The following is a 27,164-nucleotide window of genomic DNA, read 5'->3' on the forward strand; positions in this document are numbered from 1 at the left end:
GGACATTTTTGATGCTTCACTCTCAACTGTGAGGTTATATAAAAGTAAAACATGCTCAGAATGTCTTATTGTTGTTTGTCTTTACAGTCACATTTTGATTAAACAGTGATCAAATCATGGTCATTTGCTACATAGTGTGTAGCATTAGAAACATATTTCACATAAGGACGTGGGTGGAGATGGTGAAACATATTGATTTCAACAAAAAGTCAGATTTATTTTTGATTTAAAGAGTGCATTGACAGATTCAATATTTTGACAGAAACAGAGTACAACTTTAAAAGATTCTTGTTCAGTGGTGGAATACTCAACAACTAATAAAATGTGTTTAAATTCTTAAAATGTCTGTGACGTGTTGATGTTGTTACATCAGTTGAAGGTTCTTTGTATATATTTGTAACATCTTATTAAGAGTTCAAATAAATGAGGATAGTAATACTCTCTAGGTCGGAGTGTGTGGCTGTTGATGTACCAGAACCTCCACCAAGATGTTTCCCACCGACTGACTTTTCAGACGATCGTCTTGTTTATGTTCACGACGATGACTTGAGCAGTTTTGACTCGTGTCACTCAAGTGGTCGTTCTGCTCCGACCATTGAGGCGAAACAGCATCTCGGTTTTGATCTTCGTGTCGGAGCAGATTCAGGCGTTTCCCCAAAATCAAAGCATTGTCGTCGTCAGTGGACATTTCATTCAACCTGTTATAAAAAAACGAAAATGAATACAATACTCGATAATACTTCAATCAAACCTGAATATCATATTTTGATATGTCAAGATGGAATTATTTTTATTATTATTATTATTATTTAGGACATGAGACATTACTTATAAAGAGATTGTTAAGAGTTCTGACCAAATTGGTCTTATTTTTTACCAACATACTATTTTACATACTATTATACGAAGCTTGAAACATTTATGATAGTATTTGTCTCACCCCAGCTGCTGGTGTCCTGTGTGGTCACCTAGCAGTGTCGTTTCAGTCCAGCTCTGAAAAGAAAAAAGTAAAGAATTGATGGATCCTGAACATTAAAATAGTTAAAAAGTGAACCTGTGAGTCCACGCTGACTGGCTCTGGACTGAGTGAGGGGACGGGGAGTGTGTAGTAAAAACTGTTGAGTCTGTACAAGAGCTCATCCAGTAAACAGTCAAACTCCTCCAAGTAGTAGATCTAAAAATAAAGAGTTTACGGTTATTAAATGTGATTAAAAACCAAGGTTTAATATTTGGCCATCTTTCTCCTTACTTTAACCTCCACGTCTGTCTGAGGTGCTCGACCTGTGAGCCGGCGGGCTGTGTGCCCAACAAAGACGACTAACTCGGCAAATGTGCAAAGTTCTGTCCTGTTTCCAGGCTTTTTTTCTGGTTTCAAGGTTGAGGCTGAAATCTGTGAAGATTAAAAAGATGATACAAATGTATAATAAAGCATGATTCTCCACTGATGTAACACATTTAGAAATAAAGGGCCAACAAATATGGAGGAAAATAAATGTACCACAGTTGACAACAGTACAGCAGACGACAGACTCAGGGCTCTGTAGCGGAGAAATGTATATCCTGAGATCCAAAGATTCTGGTCCGGCCTGAGCAGAGATCTGATGAAGCCGATCGACATCAAGAGGACAAAACAAGAAATCTGCAAAGAGAAACATCTTATTAAGAAGGTCAATTGTCGACGTTAAGCTGGCTCGAGCTTTTGTCTTCTTGCTCAGCTCTTTTTTGTAAACATTATCTCTTGTCCCTTCAGCGTTACTCAGAGCTGCAGTACTGAGCTCTGCCACTAGATGGATTAAATCTCGTTTATTTTCATTGTTCACTTAACAATTGTGAGGATTTTAGCTGACTGAAAATTGGACATTACAAGTCAGTCTGTAGGTCACGCTTTAAACACAATCTTCCAAAAGTTACAAATCACAGATGCAGAAGCAGGTAGGACGTGTGTTTACCGCAGACAACAGCAGTCTGGAGCGAGTGAGGTTTCCACGAGACGCCGCAGTCTTGTTCACCTTCACCACGGTAACACACTTGACCACCAGCAGGAAGACCAGAACGCCACGAAGACTCTGAATTTCCTGTTTACACATACAAAACAAGAAATAACTTTTACCGTATAATAATCAATCAGTTCTTTATAAATAGAACTTTATATTTATCTTAATATTAATTCTTGCATTATTTGAACGTTGACATTTATTTCCTTTGTGCATTTAAAAATTCACTGATCATCCTCCAGTCCGAAAGAACGTTTCGTTTGTGTCTCACTTGTTCTCTGTTGGCCAGCTGGCTGATGTCCACGTGTTTTCTGTAACTGTGTCTTTGCAGCACGTCCACCACTTCCACGAGCAGGGACGAGTGATCGACGCTCTGGACGACATACAAGATGGTGACGGGCAGCAGAACCAACTGTAGACAGACAAGTACAGAGCTAACTATGTTGTACAGATGCACAAATATCCATAAAGCTCCGACACTAGAGCTACAAGTTGAGTCCGGTAAACTGAGGTTGTCGTGTCCTTCGTGTCAGTCGTCATGACATTGTTTGAACTGGCCAGTGGACAGGTTTGTTTGTGTGTGTGTGTGTGTGTGTGTGTGTGTGTGTGTGTGTGTGTGTGTGTGTGTGTGTGTGTGTGTGTGTGTGTGTGTGTGTGTGTGTGTGTGTGTGTGTGTGTGTGTGTGTGTGTGTGTGTGTGTGTGTGTGTGATCAGTGTCATGCATATATGAGACTCACTTGCAGCCACTTGTTGGGTGATTTGCAGTATCGGATCAATCCCTGTTGTCCTGCTTCATATATCTGGAGCCACAGATGCAGCAGAGATAACAGCATGAAGAGAAGCTGGAAGATTAAATTGTCATCCATTTATTCCACACAAATGTGGTTCCATGTGAACATCACTCAAGCTGTACCTGACAGACCATCACAATGTAACCAGGACTGTGATGGAGCTGCACTGACTGGACTTTAGCAGGGGGCAGCAGAACACCAATCAGTTGACGCTCAGCAGCAAAGGTGACAGTGGTGAATACATTTGGAGCCGGACTGAACCAAGTGAATTGGACCTTCACAGTCAGAGTCTCTTTTCTCAGCCAGTCAGTCGAGCTCAGCTCCTTCAGTTTGTGGGCCGCTTCAGACCTGAGGAGGAGATAAAGTTAGTGAACCAAATATATATATATATATATATATATATATATATATATATATATATATATATATATATACAGTATATATGATTGTTTTAATGTGGCAAGTTTTATTACTTTGTATGTCCCAAGTCAACAGTAGCACTTTGATCACAATTGTTCGGATTGGGCAATCCTAGAGTCATTCTCAAGACCTACAGAAGGGAAAATGTGATTTTAGAATACTTGACTAGGGGTCCACAAACTTTTTCATGTGAGGGCCACACAACTTTTCCCTTCTCAACAACAAAAACTGGAACGATCACAGTAGTGCCTAAACGTAAAAAAAATATTCTTCAACACTGAATAACCCTCTCTGAAAATAACACAATTTGTGAAATAAATAATAACCAAATAACCCTCTCTGGATTCTATACAGAAAAATGTCAGAAATATAGCTTTAGGCAACACAATTATCTTTCAAACCAGACCTTCTTAGAAAGCAATAGAAATATAGGTAGGTGTAGAATATAATAACAATAAAAATCTTGGTTTTCAATTAACTATTCTAAAAATAATTGACCCCTTAAGTGGTGTTCCTATACCTTTTATCACACACTGTACTGTATAAGAAAAAATATGCATCTCTGGTATTGTACAGGTGGCCAGTATGAATGAATTACCTGGCACTGAAACGACTTTGATATTTCACTTTTCTGGAGCAAAGGTTCTCCAATCAAAATATGATGTTGTGCCTGAACAAAATAGAACATCCGATTATTAATGATATTTTCTAAGATCTAAACAGGAGAACAAAACTCTACCTCATTTGAGTTGTTGTTGTTGTACATGATATCAAGTAACTGGTTTTGTGTCCAGTCCCACCACTCTGCGTCCGTCTGCACACGGTGGTCCCTGTGGAAACAGGATCGTGGGTAAATCTGAACTACAGGCGCTGATTTAAACAATTAATAAACATTTTTGACACAGGTTTGGCAATTATATATCCTCAGGGGCCTCATTAAATACTGTCACCGTTGGCTGACTCGCCAAAAACAACTGGATTTTTTTTTTTAAAACATTTATTTAAAAATGATATAAAATAGCTTTCATGACCTGAACACCGAACAAAAAATGTGTTTTAGGTATCCCTTGTGTTGTCGCTGGGTCAAGGTGAACGACCTCCACCCCTGCATATGTATTTATTGAAGCCAGGGACAGAGACAACACAAGGGATACCACACACAAATGTGTTTTCGGGGCTGAGATAACACAACGGTCAAGAAAGTTAAAATATGAATATTTAATACAAAATAAAATTGCAAAATAAAACATTTTCTGCGCCAATGACGCATAACAAGACAGTCAGTACCAGGTAAATCGCCGTCGTATCACTTTGTGAAGCCACTGCTGGTCAGAGAATGAGCTGCCGCTGCTGTTCATGACCACCAAAAGCAAGGCGACATAGATGCACAAATCCCTGAGAAATAGACGGAATGATGAATATTTAGGTGAAAATAAACAGTCAACTCACCTGCCTGAGAGTATTTCTGACACAAGTTTCTCGCTTTTTTGTTGCACAAACTGCCCTCAGATCTGCCCGAGAAGGCGGGCGCACAAGCTGCAGGTACCTGGCACGGCGTCGAGCTCTGAGAAGCTGCAGTGTGTAATAAAATATTGTTGTTAAAAAATATATAATATGGTTTCATTATAGCAGGCACCTTCTCAAACGTTGTGGACCCATCTTGAATCTGGGAAGAATTCAACCTGTGGACTCTCATCACTGACAGATCATCCAGCTCAGTGATTCCAGAGAGTTTTTGTTTGTTGCTCAAGCAAACAGTCGTCGTCATTGCAAGAACCTGGAGAGAAAGATTGGACCTTGAATGGCTTGAATTCATATTCTTAAGATATGAATAAAAATAATAAATAAACGGCTTACCAATGCAGGCTGAAAGAAGAAGACACAAAACAAAAGAGAGAAGAACAAAGAGTGGATCCAGAGTAGAATCTTACTGCTGCTGAAGCTTTGAAGTCAGAGAAGATCATAAGTAAAACAGAATTATCTGGTGATACATATGTTATTGAACATAGTTCTCTTACCTCAATCCCAAGACTGCAGAGAGAAGCAAACAGAGGAGCGACAGCAGCAGACACAGTGTCCAGGCCAAACAGTGGAACCGCGACGTAGAATCTTTCTTTTTCTCTTTGAAAGTTTTACAAACAGTGAAGTCACGGATGATATCTGACTCCGATCTGTTGTCCCCGTGTTCCGTCTTCTTCCAGGCATCATCAGTTCCGTCCGTGAATAGATGGCTCTTTTGAAACCCGATGCTACCACTCAGTGAGCTCTGGTTGACTTTGATAGCATCGGTTCTGGAGCCGAAGTTTTGCAGTGAAGTTTTGTCCTTTTTCTCAATTGGTTCATTTTCACCGTCATCTTTAAATATGTTTTCTAAAGAGCCGGAACATGTACTGGAGTCCTAGAACAAATAAAAACAAGAAAAAATGAATATTTACAGACTTGAGACTTGTTTTTTGAACTTCAAGCACCTGTGTTTGTAGATTAAACCAAGCATGATGTGCATCTTTTGTCGGACCAGATGTTACACTGTTATCTAGAGGAGGAGAGGAAAGGTGTAAAGAAACAATGTAGTAATTAGTTGGAAGTTTTTAAAACCAAAATTGAAAAACACTGTTGGGGAGAATGTGGTCACACATCTGGGAATCATTCCCATATACTTTGGGATTGTACTATGCAAATATTCTAGGCTAATGTCATGAACACACTTGATAATATCCTCGTTTGTAAATCTCTAGAGACCATCAGATATACCTGCTAGGTCTCATTTCCTTAAACCTTACAAACATTGATGTCTATTTATTCAAAGTTTTGACACAAAAAAACAATCACAAGAAAACTGGCTGAATGTTGACGCACCAAATTTAAACTGTTGGTTTGAAGTTATTCAGGAGATTCACCAAATGAATACATATGAATTTGTTTTACATATGTTTTGGGGATTTCAAAAACATATGTAAAACATTTTGGACTTATAGAAATTGTTGTACCACACCAAATTATTGGTTTTGTACTGTTTTGTTTTCCTTGTGTATGTTTGAAAGATTGAAGTAAGTTGTATGTCTGGTTCTGTCCATTCCTGCAAAGAGATTAAAAGGAGGATGACGGAACAAAGGCCATCTATTCTTTCATGGTTCATTGAGTCAGCAGCATTAAGAAGAAGCCGAGCAGAACAAGTTTGACAATAATGGAATTAAACAACAAACTTGAGTCATGTAAAAAGTCTTTACAACCAAGCATTTTTACCTTTGAAAACTGGATTCGCATCTTTTGAAAACAGGTCGAACATCTATGGTTTGATAAATGTATATTTGTTTTGGAACTAACCTGGGCTGTCGTGTTTGTTGTCCACTGTACACCATCTAAGAAATACATGAATCAGCATCGCTAATGGTAACGCTGCCATCACACTTAAGAATCCTGTTCTCACGGCAACCAAGGGAACACTAACAAAGCCCAAGTCCAACAGACGCTGTAATCACAAATGAGAAGAATCAAATGAGAGATTATTAGATGTCAATCATTTGACCGACTTATTCTCTTCGACTCACCGGTTCATCCATCAGCGAGATCATCACGGTGTTGGCGGCTGCGTACGCCAGCAGCTGCAGGAGGCACAGCCCGAGCCTCTGAGTGCGCATGAATGAAGTGGGCCTCGGACAGCTGTAGACGGACATCCACACGTGGTACTCTGACAGGTAGTCCGGCAGTTTGAGACGAAACATCTGTTATTTGAGAATATATACGCGACAAAATGTGTCTCAGTAAGCATGTTGACTTAGAGAATATAGAGTTTTGCGTTTCCTTTCCAATTCTTACCTGAGCTAGACTTACTCCACAAGTTCTACGTAGCGTTCTCTGGACCTGACCGTCACCTTTATGTACAGCCAGCCAGCACTGACCGACAAACAACCAGGTGTGTTTCTTCACGTAGAATCTATTTACCTACATTAAAAATAAGTCTGGTTTGTCACTGTAGCTGTTTCACACGCAAAAATATGTTTTGCATTATAAACACATTCATAACAAATTATTATGCACTTATTACGCTAAATAAAAAAACTTAATGACATTATATAACCAGCCTTTATGTTTTAAAATTCATGCCAAAGTTTGACTGATTTATAGATAGGCGTTTATTCTTCGCACACTTGGTAAATTTGAGTTGTTACAGCTATTAATAAAAAATGTAATATAGATAAACATTATACTTGGACATAAAGTACACTTGTTTCAATTATTTTCTAAACAATAATAAACTAATAACCTATAATAATAACTATTATTATCATATTATCAACAATAAAACAAAGTAAAATAAACACTATTAGAAATAAATGATTGATATATACAGTATATCAACAACAATAAACATCAGCACAAAACAATAATTGCTAGTACAAGAAAATAAAAACATACTACAGAAGATTGGGAAGGAAGTTATAGACAGTAATCAATTATAATCAATAATTAAATAGCCTGATCAACTCTTACATCTGTGTTTAAAGGGATTGAAGTCATATATTATTATAATATTATAACATAATTTAGTTTAAAACTTCAAGAGCAGCTCAGACATGCATTGTAATTAATGTTCAGTTATTAATAGGATGACTTAAAGAGCATTAAGTAGAGTTAACTATCATGTTCTTTGTAATTACAACAAGAGGGTCCCCACTTAATTTAAAGATCTTAAAGTCCACCACTTATTATTCCTTATAAATCAATTTTAAAGGTTTAAAAATATATACAGTATATCAATTATATAATATAAACATTGAATAACATTTTCCAAATGCAATTTAAATCTTTTATAATGTTTTGTAAATGTGCTCATAACGCATCTCAGATGAGACCTTTTTTAGAAAGTATGACCATATATTTTTACCTCAGCAACTTCCACCATCTTGATGTACCAACATGGGGAATGTCCAGAGTTGTCGTGCCAGATGTGAAGCCCGTGAACTGGGCCGAGATGGTCCGATGAACTGTGGAGTCAAAGCGTGTGAATGTAAATTGAAAAAAATGATATAAAATATGATATATTTGGCCAAAACCTCAGTATGAAGGTGTCCTGGGAATTCCTTCGGAACAAAGTGCGGCCTGGAACTTGTAGTTCTCTCGTCTGTGAAACACCGTCTTCGCCATACAACACTATGTAAACCTGCACAAACACAAGTATTTCAATTGGTTTTATTTTGTATTAATATTAGAATTGTATTAGAATTTCTTTGAGTAATAATGTACATCATATTTTACAATTTAGCTGCAGAGAAGAGCATCTTTAGATATTGCTGTTTTGAAGTGTAACTTAGTGAGTCAGTCTGAAGGATTAGAAACAGACAGCAAGATAAAGATTGGATCAACCTTCGCGCTCATCCTGGCAGCGGAGCAGAGACCAGTGTGGACGGTAACTGCATACAGATGCGAGTCCCAGGAGGAGTTGTCCGCCAGGTAATGAACCCTTTTATCGTCCTTAGAGAGGAGGTCGTCTCTCCTACAGGCGAACAGGACTGGCACAGACAAACAAACGACGACCACCAACACGCTGACAATAGTCAGGTCACTGGACACACTGAGGCAACAGAAAGGGGAGTCAGACACACAAAATAGGAACATTTGTGCGACGCTGAAGTCACCTTATGTCGAGCTTTGCCGCCTCATGTACGGTTTGGATTTCCTCTTGCGCGACAGAGAGCGGCCTCAGCAGGTGACAACTGAAACATTCTATCACATTAACAATCCTTATTTGTCGTTTTTATCTGGCTTTTTTTTAACCTGCAGTTGACTGAAGCACTCGCGTCGGTCTGGTGTGTCCGGCAGCCGAGGTGAGACCACACACCCTGAGGTTCATCCCAGGACAAGCATTGACTGGTGACAACTTCCAAACTGTAGTTGATCCGGCGGCTCAGGTGACGGTTTCTCAGAGGTCGCTCGAAATCGGCATTCAGCAGAGCCAGGTGACCGATCCCTGCAGCTGGAATGAGTTTGGAACTCTTGAAAATGACTCATATTTACTGGTGTATCAAGAGGATATTCTGTCACTATCTGGAAAAAGCTGTATTTTCAATATTTTAATCAACATCCTAAACAGACGAAAAGCATAAATGAATGCATTTTATTTTTATTACGTTTAAGTTTGACATGTTAATCTTCAGTTTTCAAAGGTTGCAACTATAATGGAGTTTCTAGCAACTGAAACAAGCCACGAGAATATCCTACCGTTCAAATAAGAAGGTGGGAAAGTGATGTACGTCCACTCGCTCTTCCAATCGTATGGTTTCTGTAGGTGGTGCATGCTGGGGGTCGGCTGCTCGTACATCCTGCGACAAGACAGTCGTGTGTTTGCGAGCGAACATTTCAAGGCATTTATCGAAAATCATCATCATCAGGTCCGTACCTGAAGAGGAGCATGATGGGAAAGGGCTTGCTGGTCGCTGGTGAGAACCTGAGTCTCAGTTGGATGGACTGCTGCAAGTGTTTCTCGCTGATGTTGAAACTGTGGTAGTTAATGTTGCCACGCTGTAGCTCAAACATGCAGGTTTCCTGAAACATTCAAAGAATCCTTTTTTTAAACTGGAGGGAAGGATCCTGAGAGTAGAAGTGCAGGATTAAAACACATGTCCATCTGGAAGCTTTTTAAACAGTTTCTACTGAGAATTCTGGGACATTCCTGCTCTATTATCTTGTTGACTGACTCAGGCGCCCCCAGCTACTCAAGCATCTGCACAGTCTACAAAGTCAGGGTAACACTTTGTTTACAATTAATTTAAGAATTAAATAAACATCTTCAAATTACATCACAATTACCAGTCAATGAAAATAAAAGTGGACCTTTTCTGTCGTCGGCTGAAATACTTCGACGACTATTGGCTCAAAAAGAGCTCGAACGAGGATCTTCCTTCTCGTGCGGCACTTGTAGAGACTCAAGTCGATCACAGGAGCATTCATCTGGAAAACAGCGACAGAAAACAAGATCATTGCCTTTTCTCTTCCCTGCCAAGCGTTACATTTCAACCCGTTCTGACCTCTGGATGAGACGTGTACGGGCTGTGCATGAGCTCGGTGATCAGAGCGACGACACACGGCTCTCGGTCGGGCAGGAGACGGGTGAGAGACTCGGGCATATGGAGGGTGCAGGAGAGGCTGCGGAGGCTGGAGGAGGATCGGTTCAGATGCACGGCGTAGAAAAACATCCCCCCTGTTGTGGTGAAGCTTTGTTCTCTGCTTTGCAATAACGAGATGTATTTCTGGGGAATAACCGACACACTGATGTGAGAATTTACCAAGAAAAGAGAGTTGAAGAATCCTGTAAATTTCAGCTTCAATTTATCCATTTTTCAATAAGTACATGTATTTGTCTTACCAGAATGAGATCCGAGGCCGCTTGAAGAATATCGCTCACAACTTCCTTTTTGGATTTTATCAAAACATGGGATGGAAATATAGTGCAGTCATGCAGAACAGCTTTTTCCTCCAGTGCAAAAGTGTCTAAAGTTACATCCTGTGCGACTCTTCTGGGAGTCTGGTGAGCGAGAGTCGCCTGCAGGCCGTAAGAAAGAAGGGAGAGCAAACTTCTTAACATCTGTTGGTCCAGATTGAATGACGAGGGGCCGGAGAGAAGCAACGATACTCTCTCAATGTGAGCCGTCACTCGCTTCACGCTCAGCATCGTCACCTGAAAGCGATGTGGAGATGTTTACTTGACATGTCTGAGGACCGAGCTCTTAAGAAATGATGACCACTTGCCTGCCTTGACATATAAAAAAACTCTTCCAGAATGTTGATGCTGTCCAACATTGAAGCCTGTTGATTACATTTTGTGATTTAATAAACATTAAACATTCTCTTATTCTGAAGCACTTGTTTACCTGGTCAGGGGCTTCCATCTGACACAGTGTGCATACAAGGAAACTCCGTAATCTTCTCTGTGTACTGATGTTGTGTCTGTCAGGACTGTGTCTGTTCAGGATGTTAGAGAGTAAACTCACATAGTTTCTGATCTCGGCTTTATTTCCGAGTTCCACCAAAGCAGTCAGATTCTTCATGCCCAATATTGACCTGAAACAAAACAATTGATCCCAATTCTTAGTCTTGCTATCAGTCAGGTTTGTCTCCAATTATGGGTTGAATCATATTTTAAAAAGGCATTTAATCAGCAAAACATTGTTACATGTTACACTATTATTCATTGTTGTAGAACTAAATCAACCATACATTTTCTCTTCTATTCTAAACAAGTACGAATATGTTCCGTGCAGTTTATGCAAAGGTGTTTCACAAGATTACACTTACATTGTTCTGACACAAGGGGGAGCCAGAAACAATATTTACAATATTTCGTGTTGCCGATTTTATAATCCATTAATTCAAAGTGAAATAAGAAAATAGCTTACAATATGAAGTTGATATATGTTGAAAATCTTACAGCTCAGATTCAGGATCAGCTGATGAAAATCCTCTGACGAAGCTCGGCAGAACTTTGACGATAACTGGACAGACCTTTGTTGACGTTCCGAACAAGCTGCTCCTGATCTTTGTGTTAACAGTCACTGAAAATAAAACTTGGTTAGTAGATAAAAACAATCATTTCTTTCACTAAATAATCAGTAATCTACCTTGATAGTCGTTAGTAGGGTGTCCAGCAGGAAGATGAAAGTAATATTGGAAGTCTGTGCCCTGATAAATGACCCGGCGGTGTGTGACTCCAACACTGTAGCTGTATTCATAAACAAGGTCCTGAAGGCAAAATGATTCGACACAAGATTACTCCGCACATATGTGCTTTCTCCAGTGTTTGCAAATACAAATGACATGTCATGTCTAGTCACAGACAAAGAGAGAGAAATGGTGTGTAAAGTTTACCGCTCGCCCAGATGTGCAGAAAATGCTGAATTGCGTGAATAACTCAGTTCCGATGGTTGGTTGAACTTGGCACGTCATTCCCGAGGGAGCAGGCTTCGTCCTGAAGAACATCTGGGCACGCCCTATTAATCCAGCCGAGGATGCTTGGATCACAATAAAAACAATTAAACATCGTAAATAAGCTCGTGAAACGTTTCCTGAACCCACCAGCTGTGACCTGCAGCATGAATCTGCTGCTCGGCTGCAAACTGAAGGCTCTGAAACCCAGCGAAGACGGAGAATTCCCTGATGAAACGAGAGGAGATTTTTGACTGAGAGTTGACTTGGAGAGTTTATCCTACGGTACCTGAGTCTGTGAAGGAATTGAACAACTGTTTGTTGACTGGGACTCGGGTGAGGTCCAGTAAAGTGGGTTCCTGATTGACAACTGCTCGAATAGAATCCACCAGGTTGCTGCCCTCACTGTCATGTGACACTGGCGTGAATTCTACATCGTCACCTGGAACCAGGATCTCACCGTCAACACCTGCGACAAACAAACAAGAGCCATTAAGTCTGAAGATTGATGATGAAAATGAAATGTTTTTAAATGTTTAAAAAATACCCATAGGTCGCCCAGGTGACTTTCCAGGATCTCCCTCCCCTTCAACTGGATCGGAAACGTCATAGTCTGTGAACCATATTGTTCAATTTGAATATGTTTCTAAGTTAAAGTGAATCATTCTCTCTGACGTCGTAAATACCTTCCTCCTCGACAATGTCACCACTTTCTGCCGCAGCATAGGGCAAGTTCCAGTCGGTGGAAGATTCAGCTTCAAAATGGAAATATCCGACATCTTCGCTGTGTTCAAAGAGACTCTCGTCCTCCTGAAACTCTGTGTTTTTCAACTCTTCCTGAGCAGCAATTGTGTTTCCTGGACACAAGGAAAGTAGATACAAATACATTTCTTTAGTCAATTCTTACATGGGAAGGAAGAAAGAAACGTTTTTTTTGTGGATAGTACAGATGTTGTAAAGAGTGAGAGTAGAAATCCCTACCAGTGTGGAGAGAAGACTCTGCAGTGGGTGGAGCAGGACTTCCAGGCGTCAGAACGGTATCAGAACCTTCTGTCAGATGAGATGGATCTCCAAGTTGTGCCAAATAACAGAAGGGAACTGAAAAGGGGGGAAATAATGAAATTAAAAAAAATAAAAAACTTTAAGTCATAATTGCAATTCTCTTGTAGCTTATAAGTATATTTATTAGATCTGGAAAATATTTTCATTGGTAATTTAGACAGAATTCTAAAAGCTTCATTCAGCTTCTGATCATATTGGATCATGCGTCTCTTTTCATTGGCCACTAAGTTTCTGTGCAGCGTAACCATAACAACAGTATTTTTGTTAGATTAAAAAAACATTAGAAAAATAAAGACAGAAAGAGTTACTGCCATTGATACCAAAAGATGGTTGTCGTCCAGCACATACTTCGTCACATACAAACAAAATTATCCAGGTGTTATTGTGCTTCTTTTTAAATGGCTACTGTCACTGTTTGTTTCCTTTACTTCACTTTCTCTCTTGTATACAAACCAAATGAATGAATATACAGTTTACCTTCAAAGACAGGTTTGGTGGAGGCGTTAACTGTGTACAGATCCCAGGTGTAGTGGACGTCGTCAGCCGATGCCTCACAATCCAAACACTCCGTAACAACCGTAAAAGCCTGATCCCAGTTCAGCTGATCCCCCTGACACTGAGGACACCGGATTGTCACCTCCCTGCAAAAGTGAGATTTGTTATTATAGAGAGAGAACAATTACATGTATTGTCATCCCGAGCTATAAAGCTAACAATGGTACGTTTGCATTATTCGTACATGTTTTCCTGTGAGGGCCGGATAACGTTGGGTTGCGGAAACGTATAATGTATTTTTTTTTTCCAAAAAGCCACAAATGACTAAATGAACCTATTCAGGATCTTCCCAGAAAAAGTCAGTAAATATAATTTAAGTCACTAAAAGGTTCATATCTTTTTAGGCCAGACCTTCTTAGAGAGCAAAAAAGTCTCAGTAGGTGTTGCATATAACAACAAAAAAACAAACAGGCTTAATTCTTATTAAATGAACTTAATTTAAAAGAAATTAATAAATAATTAACCTCCTATATATGGGATTATATGGGATAAATTATACTGAATATAATTTCATTTAATTAATTGTATTGTGTTAACTTATTATTGAATTGTATATGCCACTTCAATGTAACCTGTATCATTATATTATTTAAAAAAAACATTTATATTTATTTCATTCTTATTATCCTATAGCACGATTAATTCCTGAATTGTGATACAGTGTCTTAATTTTGGCCACTAGATGGCACTCTCTGCATTGTAATCTTTGGCACCAATCTACAAATTCAATGAAACATGGCATTATTTTCAAGAGTGCCCTCTAGTGGCCTTAAAAAGGCACTATGATACAGACAAAATGTTGTGGTTGAGTCGGTCGATTCGCACCTGACCAGGTGTGGTGTCATCGTAACAAACACCTCCGAGGACGACCATCGCCGTCCACTGTGGACGGTGAGTGTGACGTGAAACTGGTCAAAGTCACTCTTCAGGTCCGTAACATGGAACTGGAGTCGAGAGGAAGACGCCTCGACTCGATGGTGGAAACAGGAAGTCTTGATGGAGCTGACCGGTTCACAAGTCCACGTGAAACTGGAATCATGAAGGAGAATTGTAAACAACATATTGTGTTAAAGATCTTAAAAATAATCTTCACGTGGTCTTCTTCAGCACCTCACTGGAATCCCGGGATCATCCGGGTCGTGCGACTCCCGTCCATCCAAGACTACCATGTGACTCCACCTGTTCACGAGAAGATTCGTGGGACCTCGAACCGAAGCCACTGGAGCACTGGGCACCACTTCCAGCTTCACGCTGTAGTTGCTGTAGACGACGCTGCCGATGACTTCCACCTGCACAGCAACACATTATATTGCACTAATATGTTTTTAAAAGATCCTTCTTTCAAAAGGAACAAAGATATTTTTCCTGTCTGTAAAAAAAGGAGGAGGAGACAAACCCGAGCCACGGCGGTGTAGGTGTCGTACTGCAGCAGGAAGCTCGGCAGACTCAGACTCTGCCGTCGAGTGTTGGTCCGAGCGAGAGGAACGGGTCGACCTGCAGAGTCGAACAACTGCCACGAGTATGAAAGGCCTTCTGTTCGCTCACAGTCCACGTCAGCGTCGAAGGTCACTCCCAGGTGGGTCACTTCGAATCTCCGCACCTGAAAATTCACATTGTCACAAAAGTTTTTCCCAGAGCATAAACCTACATCAAATTATATATATATACATATATATATATATATATATATATATATATATATATTTATAACTGGGAGAACCAAAGAGGCCTCATCATTGACAGGAAGACATTTTCTCAAAGGTTGAACAAAGAGGATTCTATGCACTCAGTCATATCTTGAATGTTATTCATCAGTAAAACAAACAGCCTGAAGCTGCTAGTTTCATTTCAAGTGCTAAAGTCATTCATTTGTTAATCATTCTATCGTTTAGCTGCTGTTGAAGATGGAAACCTTTCTAGAATTTTCCATTCTGCTTATTGTTTACCTTCTCATACCTTTATTATTCCCACATCTGGCAGATTTAATTTGTTACAGGATTAAAAAAACAAAAAAAAAAACATATATAGACATTATATTAGGACAAACTGTATATATTTGAAAATAATATTGAAAATAATAACAAAAATGGTAAACAATAAATATTTTTAAAAAAATGAAATACATTTTAAAATTTTAAAAAATGAAATACATTTTAAAATTAAAAAAAAATGATAAACAAGACAAGACAATAAATACAAAATAATTGAAATACATTTTTAAAATAATAACAAAATGATAAACAATAAATACGAAATAATTGAAATAAATGTTAAAATAACAACAACATGAAAAAATAATAATAATAATAATTGAAATAAATGTCAAAATAACAACAACATGAAAAAAAATAATAATAATAATTGAAATAAATGTCAAAATAACAACAGCATGGTAAACAATAAATACAAAATAATTTAAATAAACAACTATAATTGTAATTAATATAATAAGTACATTAATGTCATAAAAAAAAAAACTAAAATAATAACATTAAATAAACACATAGTAAATAAATAATAATATTCTAATAACAATAAACATTAGTACACGACAATAAAACTTGTACATCTTTTTTGTGTGAGTGTGTGTGTGTGTGTGTGTGTGTGTGTGTGTGTGTGTGTGTGTGTGTGTGTGTGTGTGTGTGTGTGTGTGTGTGTGTGTGGAAGGGGGGATACTACTTAACCTTCGGGTTCTCTCTGGGTTAAGGTGACCAGGAGGCCCGAAAACAAATGTGTTTGTGGTATCCCTTGTGTTGTCTCTGGGTCAAGGTGAACGACCTCCCTGGCTGCTTTAAATGTATAAGCAGTGGTGGAGGTCGTTCACCTTGACCCAGAGACGACACAAGGGATACCACAAACATGTTCGTTTTTTAGGCCTCTGGGTCACCTTGACCCTGAAATAACACAAGTGTTAAAACAATACATTTGTTTATTAAACTGTTTGACTGCAGTCAGAAGGATGGGTGGCAGACATTATTTATTCAAAATATTTTTCATTTCTGTATCAGTTTTTATTTAACTCATCAGGTTGAAAAACAATTCTTCATTTTAAAATTTGTGAATCTCTCACCTGAATCTTGAGTGGCCCCATATTTTTGAGTGACGGGGGTTGACAAGGCTCGTCCACCACAAAGATGTGGCTGTGCAGTGAAGCCGAACTGACCAAGTTTGACACAGTCACGTCTACAGTGAACTCTCCCACCCTGCGGCGACAGAAGAACAACGAGGTTTGACACGTTTAAAATGAAAAACCAAAGGGCCTCTGTGACGCACCCCTGGAAAATATGTTCCTCCGTCTTTCCCCCGGACTTCACAGTTCCATCTCCGAACCTCCAGGTGTAAACGGGGTCAGTGCCAGAGTTGACCCGACAAACGACGGTCATCGTCTGGTTCCGTAAGACGGAGGCTCGGTGGACCAGTTTGTTTAAGCGCACCGGCGTCTGAACCACCACCGGCAGCACTCGAGAGATGAAGGAGGTCACGCCGGCTGTCACCTGGACGGACGCATCATACCTGCATCACAGGATTAGAATTATTGTGTTATATTTTAACGTTTGTAATCATTTCTTCATTATTTATACTATTTTTTAAATAACTAATCTATACATCAGTTAACAAAAACATTTACCTTTTCATTTGACTTCAATTTGGATAAATAAATAGAAGCTGTTTTCTTTAAAATGCTTATTTATGGATCATCAATTACAATCTATTTATATATTTATTGTAAAAGATTGTTCATCCAATAGATTGTCTTGGATAAATTAAAAATGTTTTTCTTCCCACTTGGATTAAAATTAAGTAATTAAACCTCATTTATTCAATGCAATGAAGAATAAAGAATACATTTACTTGGAAAAATATGTCAAACTAAGTAAGATTCTACTCAATCAAATACATTCTTGAATAAAACCACGTACCTGCCCGGTATTTGGTATCTGGTAGAAATGTATCTGGTTTCACTTCTCGAAGATCTGGCGTCGCCGAAATTCCACAGAAATTCTTTAGAACCGGTCAAATCGGTGGAAGCATAGAAGGTCACGTTTGTATTGGTGGCGAAGGCCTGACGCTCGGAGAGGATTCTCACGACTGCAAGACAGAACGTATGGATTAGATCGAAGCCAAATCAATTAATCATCTTCGAGGCAAACAATCCGAGTCAAAAAGAAAGGGTATTAAAGGTCTTACCATCTTGTGCAGGTCTTTGTGTGGTGAAGGGTTGTGTGGTTATCATAGATTTGAACACAGACTTCTGCTCTCCTTCCTCCTCCACACACACCTGGATGTTCTCCGTCTTCGAGGAGACACCTGTGAAAGGTAGGAGAAGCCGTCCAGGTGAGTGAATGATTGACACCGTGGCGTCACACAGGAGCTACATCCATGAGCTTCCACACCAGTAACAACCTCCCGACTGAATTCATTCCAGGTGCCTCTGAGAGCAACAGAGCTCTAACGTGATGGCTTCCTCCGCCTGAGCGTCGGCCAGGACGTGGCAGGAGACAGACGGGACAATTAGAAGGAATGCAAAGAGGGCCGAGGGCCAGCAGGCAGGAACCCTGGAGGGGTGTCGCGAGGGCAATAAAGGTCATTGTGCCGCCGACGCGGGGAGTCAACGGTGCGGACGTTAACAATGATACAGTTGTTAGAGGCGTCATTATGGGTCGAGGTTAATGCAAACTGAGGTCGTTGATGTTTGGATAATAAACATCGTTACGAGGTCAATCATCACAGTTTTTCCTTCCATGTTGGGTCGACTTGCTTTTGCACGGATGGGAATATTTTCAATGTTATTCCTGGACTTCCTACCAGCCACGGTCGACTCTCCTGCAGGCAGCTTCTTCTCGCCGACACTTGAGTCCTCGACGAGAGACAGAGTCGCCTGGAAGCACAAGAGACAAACAGATACTAGTGTCAATACATTCTAACTGGTTTACTTGACTTGTGTCAATTCATATTTTAATGTTTAAACAGAACATTTTGTCCCTAAAGAAATAGGAAATGGTTTTCTATTTAGTGCAACTAAAACTTGTTTCTTGAATATCATCTTTTGCCTTTATTCTAACCACATTGAACTACATTTATTAGTACATTTACTATAATTATTAGCTTGATAGACTAATACATTAAAGTATAATAAAGAAATATTCTAAATCTCTGAATTTAGGATGATGTCACAACACGATCTGGAGCTTGTAATCCATGTGTTTGTGTAGTTCTCCTTTAGACTTTTGTAACAGTTTATTTTTCGTGTCTAAACAAGAAGGATCTGTCTCGCCTGCAGTTAATACAAAACTCTGCCGCTAGAATTCTGCTCTAGTAGAAGAACTCACATTTCTCCGATCCTTGAAACTCTTCACTGGCTGTTTCTTTCAGAGTCAACTTTAAAATTCTGGTTCTTACTTTCAGATCTATTCATGGTCAGGCTCCTCCTTACATCAGTGATCTGATCCAGACTTACACCACAGCTCGGGCTCTGAGGTCTGTGGATCAGAATCTACTGATGGTTCTTGAACAAGAGGACCAGAGGAGAGAAATCCTTCCAGGCTGTTGCTCCTAAGCTTATGAACGATCTTCCTCTCCCTCTGTGTTTGATGATCTACTGACTCCTTCAAGAAACATCTTAAGACATTTTTATTTGTGCTTTTCCTTGATTTTCTGGAACTCCTGTGTTTGTCTTATGTGTCTTGACCTTTTATAGTATATAGTTATAACTGTCTATTGTTTTTGATTGTTAAAGCGCTTGAAAGGCCCTTAAAAAAGTACAGAATGTGTATGTTTCATATGTTTATTTTGCAGTAACAACCTGAATATCAAGATCAAAATTCGACTCACGTTGCACTAAATTTTATTTTGTAGATTTTTTTTTTTTTTCATTTTTCACATTCTTCTAAATATTACAGCAATCAGTCCAGTTGTTGAGTTGTGGAAAATATTTAGTTCATAACATGATTTTTAAATATAATTTAAAAGCTGTTAACTAGCAACATTTGTGTGGGACTATCAAACAATCACGAAAAAACACATGAGGATTTAAAACCTTTTAACATTATATTATAATATTATAATGTAATTCAAACAAACTGACATTATCACTCACATGCTATTTATTTGTATTTAATCATGTTTGTCTTCTCTATAAATACAAATAAAAATACAAAATAAAAATGTCGTATTTATAAAAATAATTGATTATAATTATTTAATCAGTTTGTCTCTTTTTTTAAATATATATTTTTAATACATTTGTCCATCAAACTTAAAACCGAATTAATAATTAAATAATGGAATATATATTAACACAAATCAACGACAGATTATAAACTACAAAAATCATCTTCCTTACTTTTATTAATGTTTTAATTTGAATTTGATTATTTATATTTCAACGAAGGTCAACCAAGTCAAAAATCGATAGTCCAGTTGTTCTGGTCGACAACATCAACCTAAAAGAGCAAGTTTTTAATTATTTTTAAACAATATCAAAAAACAAATATTGTAATATGTTTGTGTAAATCCTTGAAGAATATAGATTAAATCACAAAATTATGTATTACTCAGTATCCTGTATACAATTGAAAATATATATGTTTGAATTGAACAAACCTCAGAGCAGTTTATCAGGCATGTGGTCTTCAGGTCTTCAGGATGGTCAGGGTGAGGTTTGAGGAGCAGATACAGGACGGAGGCAGGTTTGGACTCGCAAGAGTAAACAGTGACGTCTAAAAAATATAAAATATCCGTTACGTTAGATCAAATACTATTTTTAAAGGAGTTATTTGATTTCAAGAGATAGTTTATTTGATTTGTTTTGGAGAAAGTTAATGATTAGAGACACAAATGTTACATGTATTGATGTTGAGAATATAAAGGTCGATACAGACCAGAGAGTGAGTCGGAGAAACCAGCCAGATTTCCACAAACTTCAAGGATATTTTCCGCAGCATTCATTCTGTCTGTGGAGACGCTGACATTGAGCAGGAATGGTTCTTGGAAAGACTCTACGCTTCCATTTAGGAAAGTTGCAGACCTGTCAAAAAAGAAAGAAAAATAATTAATTTGAAAATATAGTATTAAACCCAAGACTCTTAACTTGCAGGTATTTAAATCTGTAACATAATAATTCTCTTTTTAATGTCAATTTTAAAGAGAAAGAGCGATAAAAGATCATGTTTAACCTTTGACCTTTAGCATTTTTTGTGATTATGTTGATTCTTCTGATGATGTCTGTCGTTGCTTCACATTAAACTTTGCTGTGCAGTTAAAAAAAATAGCATGTATTGTTTAGTAATTTATTTATTCCAACAACAAAAAACAACAACTTTACATGAGAATAAAATCAGTACAGTTTCAACTGAAATTGTTTTACTTTCACTAAATATAAATTATGCTTAAGGTTTTATCAACGTTTTGGTTTAAACCTACACAAAATATATGAATAAACAAAAAAGAAGCTTTAATAAAAATAATTATTACGTTTATATTTTAGCTGTTTAAAAAACACAAAAATGGTTTAATTTATGAAAATTAGGAGGAACAAAAATGAAAAAGGTTGTAGTTTTATATCCACAACAGCGACCATTTTTAAAAGTATAACGATCTCACTCTCACCCGTTCTGTGGACCGTGAAGGCAGCAGGTCACCGGGTCAAGGTCACGGAAGGTCGGGTTGTTGACGATCACGCAGCCCAGAAACCCTCGCTGATCCCGGGGGTGTGATGGGGGTCTTACCGGAGACCCGTGGAGGAGACTCAGGTGCACGGAGACCAGCAGGAGCGAGCGCAGCATGTTCTGGACCGGGTCTGGACCGGGTCTGGACTGAGAGCGAAACCAGGGTTAGTTAAAATAAAACCACAACAATGGAGGACTGTATGTAGATGTGACGTGAAGGAGAGAAAGTGACGCTATACTTCTCTCTGTCTGCAGCCGCTTCAACACTCGAGATCCTTCTTCAATACACGAGTTCTCCATCATTTTCTACACACCTTTATATTTAATAAGAATAAAATAAAATAACTATAGTGACAGACCCGTGAGATCATCTTTGTCAAGAGACAACCTTCCCTCGGTGACGATCCATGATGTTCCAGTTGGAGAAAAAAAAGGTGAATTTTTAAACATAATACAATATTTACAATTTTAATACTCTATAGACAAACTTACCGTAAACAGGCGGAAAAAAAATGCTGACGAAACTAGCGGCCAAGATGACGTCAGCGATGTTGCCAGGTATAAAATATACATATTTTTTTTTATTGTTAAAAATTCCACTTTCCGTTATTTTGATTAAACGGGTGAGGTTTTAAGCGCATTGTTCCTTCACGTTTCACCCACGTATGACATTTAAAAAACAAGTGTAGCAAATGTGTTTTAATTTAAATTGTGTCCACATGTATTTAGTTTGACGTAAATCAATAGTTACTTCACTTCGTCTCTGGATCAAAACACGTTTTTTTTGGGTGAATATTCTTTAGGCAAACAGACGGCGGTGTGAAGAGGATGGTTTCATTCATTTCACTGTGCGCTCAAAAACAAGTAGTATTCTTATTTTTTAATTTGAAAATGTGTCCTCAAGTTTGATCCACTGGTCATGGACGACCTTGGACGTGAAGTCAATGACACGACGACTGTTAGGATAATCTTAGGCTCCTGGAATAATCCAGTGGCGTATTTTCTATAACGGTTTCTTTCTTATTTAATGATGTTTGTTAACATATTTCAAATGTCATCGGGGCTTCAAACCTATATTAAGTCCGGGTACGTGTTTGTTCCATAAACGCGTTCGACGCTCACATCACTTTTGTTTTGGTCTCTCTTCGGAACTAACGTCATGAAGCGACGACTTCGCGTTGAAATAAATCTTTGTCAACTGCGTCACGTTTGCTACAAAATGCGTATTTGCTGCGCTGCTAACTCCACCGGTCCACCTTAAATAACATCTTCCGGTGTCGCAAACTTCCCCTTTAAGAGTAAAACAGACTTCCGCGAACATCCGACAGAGGGCGCCCTGAGACTGCAGCAAGTGTTTTTCTACCTCTCGGGAGATTTAACGACGCAAATGTTCATTAATTTATACACAATACGTAGATGATTCTATCATATTTTTTACATCCTTCAAAGCGTATTCGACTTTTAAAAAATGCGTTCCGGTTGGAACTAAACCCTTAAATGATGCTGATCCATCCGAGCCTGATGACATAGATTCTAGATTTTACCATTTTAATAATTTAATGCGACAGAGATCCCCCCCAAAAAAAGGCGTGACGTGGCGTTTGTCGTGCTATAAAAACCGCGTTCAATATTTATAAATATTTCAGATTAAATTGCCGGCTCATTTTAAATCCCCTCCTGAAAAGCAGCTGCTGTTCTCAGGATCACATTTCCAAAAACATTCTCGCCTTTAAATTCTCAGCCGCATCTATATGTTGCGTTCAGGGTGCAGCGTAAAAAGCAGCGCTCCTCGGGTCCGCCCACACAGTCATTTACACGGATTATTGGAGCCGGGATTAAAATACTAATTGATAATCGCATGCTTGTATCCATGGGAGTGTATTTAAAATAAAATGACCATGTTTTTCAAACCCTTGGAAAAAAAACCTGAAAACTCTGAAATATAAACGCGCCATTCTACCTGAAACATGGTGTAAAGACCCTAAATGATTTTATGAAGATACATTAATGTGGGTTTAATGCGTCGATACTGAACACACATTTAAACACATATTGATGAAAATATTTTTTCTTTAAATAAATCAGACCGCCGGTTATTTTCTCTCTCCAGATTTTTTTTTTGCGTGAAATTTGGTTTTATTTTATTCGTGTGGAATCGTTTCTTGTGCTTTCAATCACTTTGTTTTAACTTGTCTAAAACTAAACTACGAGTTGTGGATTATTTATTCTGTTAAAAACCGGCGCGTTTTACTTCGTTATCGTTATTTCTTTCCAACAATCTTTAAATACTTAATTCAATCCATCAATGTGAATAAAGAAGCTTGTAATTGAAATTAAATATGAAATCTTGATTTTTCATGGAGTAAAAAAGAAAAACCAGAACATGGAGTCGCCAAGTTTTTTACAAACATCAAAATACGTTTTAGAAAAAAGAAAGTCATTAAAACAAGAGAATGACAGTTTAAAGTCCACATTTATTATCGTAGATCGAGGTAAGAAAAAATAAATCAAGAAATATCTGACGTTCTTTATAAATCGTTTCACGCTTTTATCCAAGTAAATAACATACCTTATACATTAAATAAATATTCGATTTTAAAAAACAATAAATCAAGAGATAGTAAGGAATACGTTATTATTGTACGTACTTTTGTGGAACGAAACCCGCGAAAATGGTAAACTCTAATGAAAATAAAGATAAGAATAAAAAATATATGTGTGGAAATATGTTTATTTCGTATTTCACAAGTTCGTTTATTTAACGAAGTTATTGTAATAAAATGAAAATAAACACTTAAAAATATAATAATTAGAAGTAAAATTTTACGAATATTTCGCAATAAACATGCGTTTTCGTGTTTACTCGTTTTTTTATTCTTTGTTTTTAAACAAATGGCTTTCTTCTATTAAATATATATAGATGTTTAGAAGGTAAAAAAACAACAACATTGTTATGTAGATATTTTTTAATGTCTATTAGAGAATTGTGAACTGTGTCAAAGTTGATTTTGTTGTTTCAATTGTTAGATTTTTTTTGTTGTAAAATAGGTGCTTAAGTTAAGACAAAAACTCACAATTCTAGATTGAATAAATGTCTGTGTTCATCAAGCGTTGTTTCTTTTTGGATTTATTCGTGTATATAAAGACTGAAAATGTCTTGTTTCACAGTAGAAAATGTATCCATTATTTATTTTTTAATCTCATCAGGAGGCACTGACAAAGTGAAATTAATACAAAATATATTTGTAGTTTGCATGGCAAAAACAGAATTTTCTTGTGTAAGATTAACATATAAACAATGTTCTCTATAAATCTATAAACGATAGTTATATCTTTTATGAACATGCTAATGCTAACGTTAGCTTGATGTTTGTTAGCAGGAAACTTTAAGTGATTGTTTTGTGTCTTAATATAAACCATTAGTGTAAAATAAATATCACTTAAAATAAATGTTGGAGGTGACATAAAACACATCCAATAATACTAATCAGTCAAATAAATGATTTCCTGTTTAAACGCACTTTGAGATTTGATGTGTCAAACTAGGGAAGCAGTTTGTCACAAACTTAAGTGCTTTAGTGGAAAGAAATGTCAACATTGAAGCAGCAAAGTGGAAATAAATATGCAGAACCTGACAGTTGAAGAAGCTGCTTTGAAATCTACCAGTGACATTGAACAGCACATATACATGGTAAGTAATAATTCAGAATACATTTGTGTTACTAATATTAACATAAAATGTTCTTTTTTTTTAATATAAAAGTTGTAAAGCTATAAATCTTAATAGGCTAAAATGGATCATGGAGATCAGAGAATGTTTTATTGAACAATTGTTAAGAAATTGTTTGGTTTATGATTAGTATTTTAATTTATAATCAAAATACCAAATTGCTACATCAAAGCGTATTAAACCCTAATTTCACATTTTTGGTTTGATAAAGAAAATAAGGTATGAGTTTTAGTAGAATAAGTTAAAACTTCTTTTTTTTGTTGAATACACATATAATAAAAACTGTTTTAACTGTGAGAATTGTTTTTTATTGTTGTGTTGCTAACCGTTGACTTAATTGTTACAGGTTTTCCACACTTTACAGTTTCTTTATTTTTGGAAAATGAATTTTTAAGTTGACAAACTTAGAAATTCATTAAAGTATTAAATTGTGGAAAGTTTGGTGTAAAAAGACCAGAAAAATACTTTTCTTTTCTTTCATTAAACGGATTTTAAACCATCAAAAAAGCTTCAAGTTTCTCAAGCACTAGGCTTGAATCTGCAGTGTTGCTCTTTGTCCTTAAACACTCAAAATGAAGAAGTGTTTGCTGAAACCTTATCTGGGCCCAGCTCAGACGACCTTTGTCAAAAAAAAAAAAAAAAAAGTCAACCTATTATATTTCGCAGTCGATTTCAAGAACTTTTTTTTTCCTGGAAGAAGAATGAAGCTCATCTGCTCAAGAAGTCTGCGTTTGACGCATCACGTCTCCTGCGAACGTGCCCCGGAGGTACTAGACTGTGTGTTACATCGCGCTGACGTTTGACATATGGTCTGAGCTGCAGTGGTGGGTTGAAGGTGAGAAGATCTGAGGACGCGGTGATGATGGCGGCGACTGCATCAATGATCGACAAACTGCGGCGTGTGTGGACACTTCTGGTCTGACACTGATTCACAGACTTCATCTGCCTCCTTCCTTACTTTTTTTTATTTTCAATGATATAATCTTCAAATTCCGATCAACAATGACACGCTTGTTTTCTTACTCGGCAAATAATTGAGCTTCGGATTCCTGTTGTGTTGGGCGGCTTTTAGCGACCGGCCTGGCTCCCCGGTTCTAAGTCCCTGGTATGAAGGGTCAAAGGTCGGCAGTGCTTGTGGCTGTGTTCAAATCCTCCTTTAGTATGTAATGCTCTCAAGTGACCCGTCATTTACCAAACTAGAGTGTCCTCATATCGGGTTGTCGGCCGTGACTCGTTTTAATGAGCGACGAAAAACAACCATTATTGTCAGAAAATAGAAACGTAGAAAAGTAAAGTAGCACTTCATCAAATCTTAAATATTTAATATACAATATAATACATGTAAACATATTTAAAATAAAGTTTCGTTTCGATAAATGGTCTGTTGTTGTGTGTTAGTGTTTCACTGTCTCTTGTCCCAAAAGAGTAAAATGTATAATAATGACATGAATCATTAAAATAACACAAAGAGAAAAATAAATGTTTGTTCTTGGTTTATTTTGGCTGTTATGGAATCAACAGTTGACTCAAAATGAAGTTACCAAGAGACGCATTTGTTAATTCAACATCATATCAGGTGATTTATTATAGCCTCTAATTTATTTACTCACCAGACCATATGGTTAGTAAACAAACGTCAGTATCTTAAGGCCAGACACTGTTTTATAATCACGTTGATGGAGACATGATGACTGCTTGCATGTCCTGTTGATCACTCATGAGTGTAAATACTGGACTCCAGACTACATCTGGTCCTCCTCTGTCCTTTCAAAAGCCTTTACGAATGGAGTTGAGCTCCATGACGGCGCAGAAGCCACAGTCCTGGTATTCCTCTTCCCCTTCCTCTGCAGACAAAGTTCCCCCAGGACAGCTCCTGACCCTGCAGAAACAATTGTTCAACCGCCGTTTAATCTGAATTTTAAACCTCGTTCTTCTCATTTGTTATCCTGCTAACTCATCAACCAACTTGTTTGTATTACCATGTCACTTCCTGTTATAGCTTTGTTCATTTTACCGGTTGAATTCC

The 27,164-nt window shown here is 37.7% G+C and overlaps 1 protein-coding gene and 1 long non-coding RNA gene across 2 annotated transcripts; one reads left to right on the plus strand and one right to left on the minus strand.

Moving 5' to 3' along the window:
• Positions 1-225: 225 nt before the first annotated feature.
• Positions 226-22,623, minus strand: pkd1l1 (polycystin 1 like 1, transient receptor potential channel interacting). Its single transcript, XM_087789028.1, has 55 exons — positions 21,901-22,623; positions 21,648-21,722; positions 21,350-21,555; positions 20,623-20,768; positions 20,345-20,460; positions 18,548-18,620; positions 17,930-18,049; positions 17,662-17,830; positions 17,015-17,254; positions 16,812-16,944; positions 15,138-15,341; positions 14,852-15,030; positions 14,567-14,770; positions 13,664-13,827; positions 13,106-13,222; positions 12,811-12,981; positions 12,672-12,737; positions 12,414-12,593; positions 12,275-12,352; positions 12,068-12,210; positions 11,821-11,941; positions 11,631-11,754; positions 11,074-11,263; positions 10,952-11,008; positions 10,569-10,880; positions 10,231-10,452; positions 10,037-10,153; positions 9,603-9,748; positions 9,425-9,525; positions 8,981-9,179; positions 8,842-8,919; positions 8,570-8,777; positions 8,260-8,366; positions 8,091-8,190; positions 7,022-7,147; positions 6,754-6,927; positions 6,530-6,674; positions 5,674-5,738; positions 5,224-5,603; positions 5,063-5,147; positions 4,842-4,982; positions 4,659-4,777; positions 4,493-4,600; positions 3,945-4,035; positions 3,804-3,875; positions 3,259-3,335; positions 2,908-3,133; positions 2,732-2,836; positions 2,266-2,406; positions 1,950-2,075; positions 1,499-1,639; positions 1,250-1,390; positions 1,055-1,174; positions 941-993; positions 226-698 (listed from the first exon to the last, which is right to left on the minus strand). Exons 3-55 carry the CDS (start codon positions 21,523-21,525, stop codon positions 443-445), a joined length of 7,653 nt encoding a protein of 2,550 aa, XP_087645154.1. The 5' UTR covers positions 21,526-21,555; positions 21,648-21,722; positions 21,901-22,623; the 3' UTR covers positions 226-442.
• Positions 21,498-21,762, plus strand: LOC148081964 (uncharacterized). The gene is made up of 2 exons (XR_015710897.1): positions 21,498-21,572; positions 21,664-21,762. It is a non-coding gene; the product is annotated as an uncharacterized LOC148081964 (long non-coding RNA).
• Positions 22,624-27,164: the final 4,541 nt, after the last annotated feature.

This window comes from Callionymus lyra, chromosome 4 (genome assembly GCF_982586985.1).
Source record: "Callionymus lyra chromosome 4, fCalLyr1.hap1.1, whole genome shotgun sequence".
Classification (NCBI taxonomy): domain Eukaryota; kingdom Metazoa; phylum Chordata; class Actinopteri; order Syngnathiformes; family Callionymidae; genus Callionymus; species Callionymus lyra.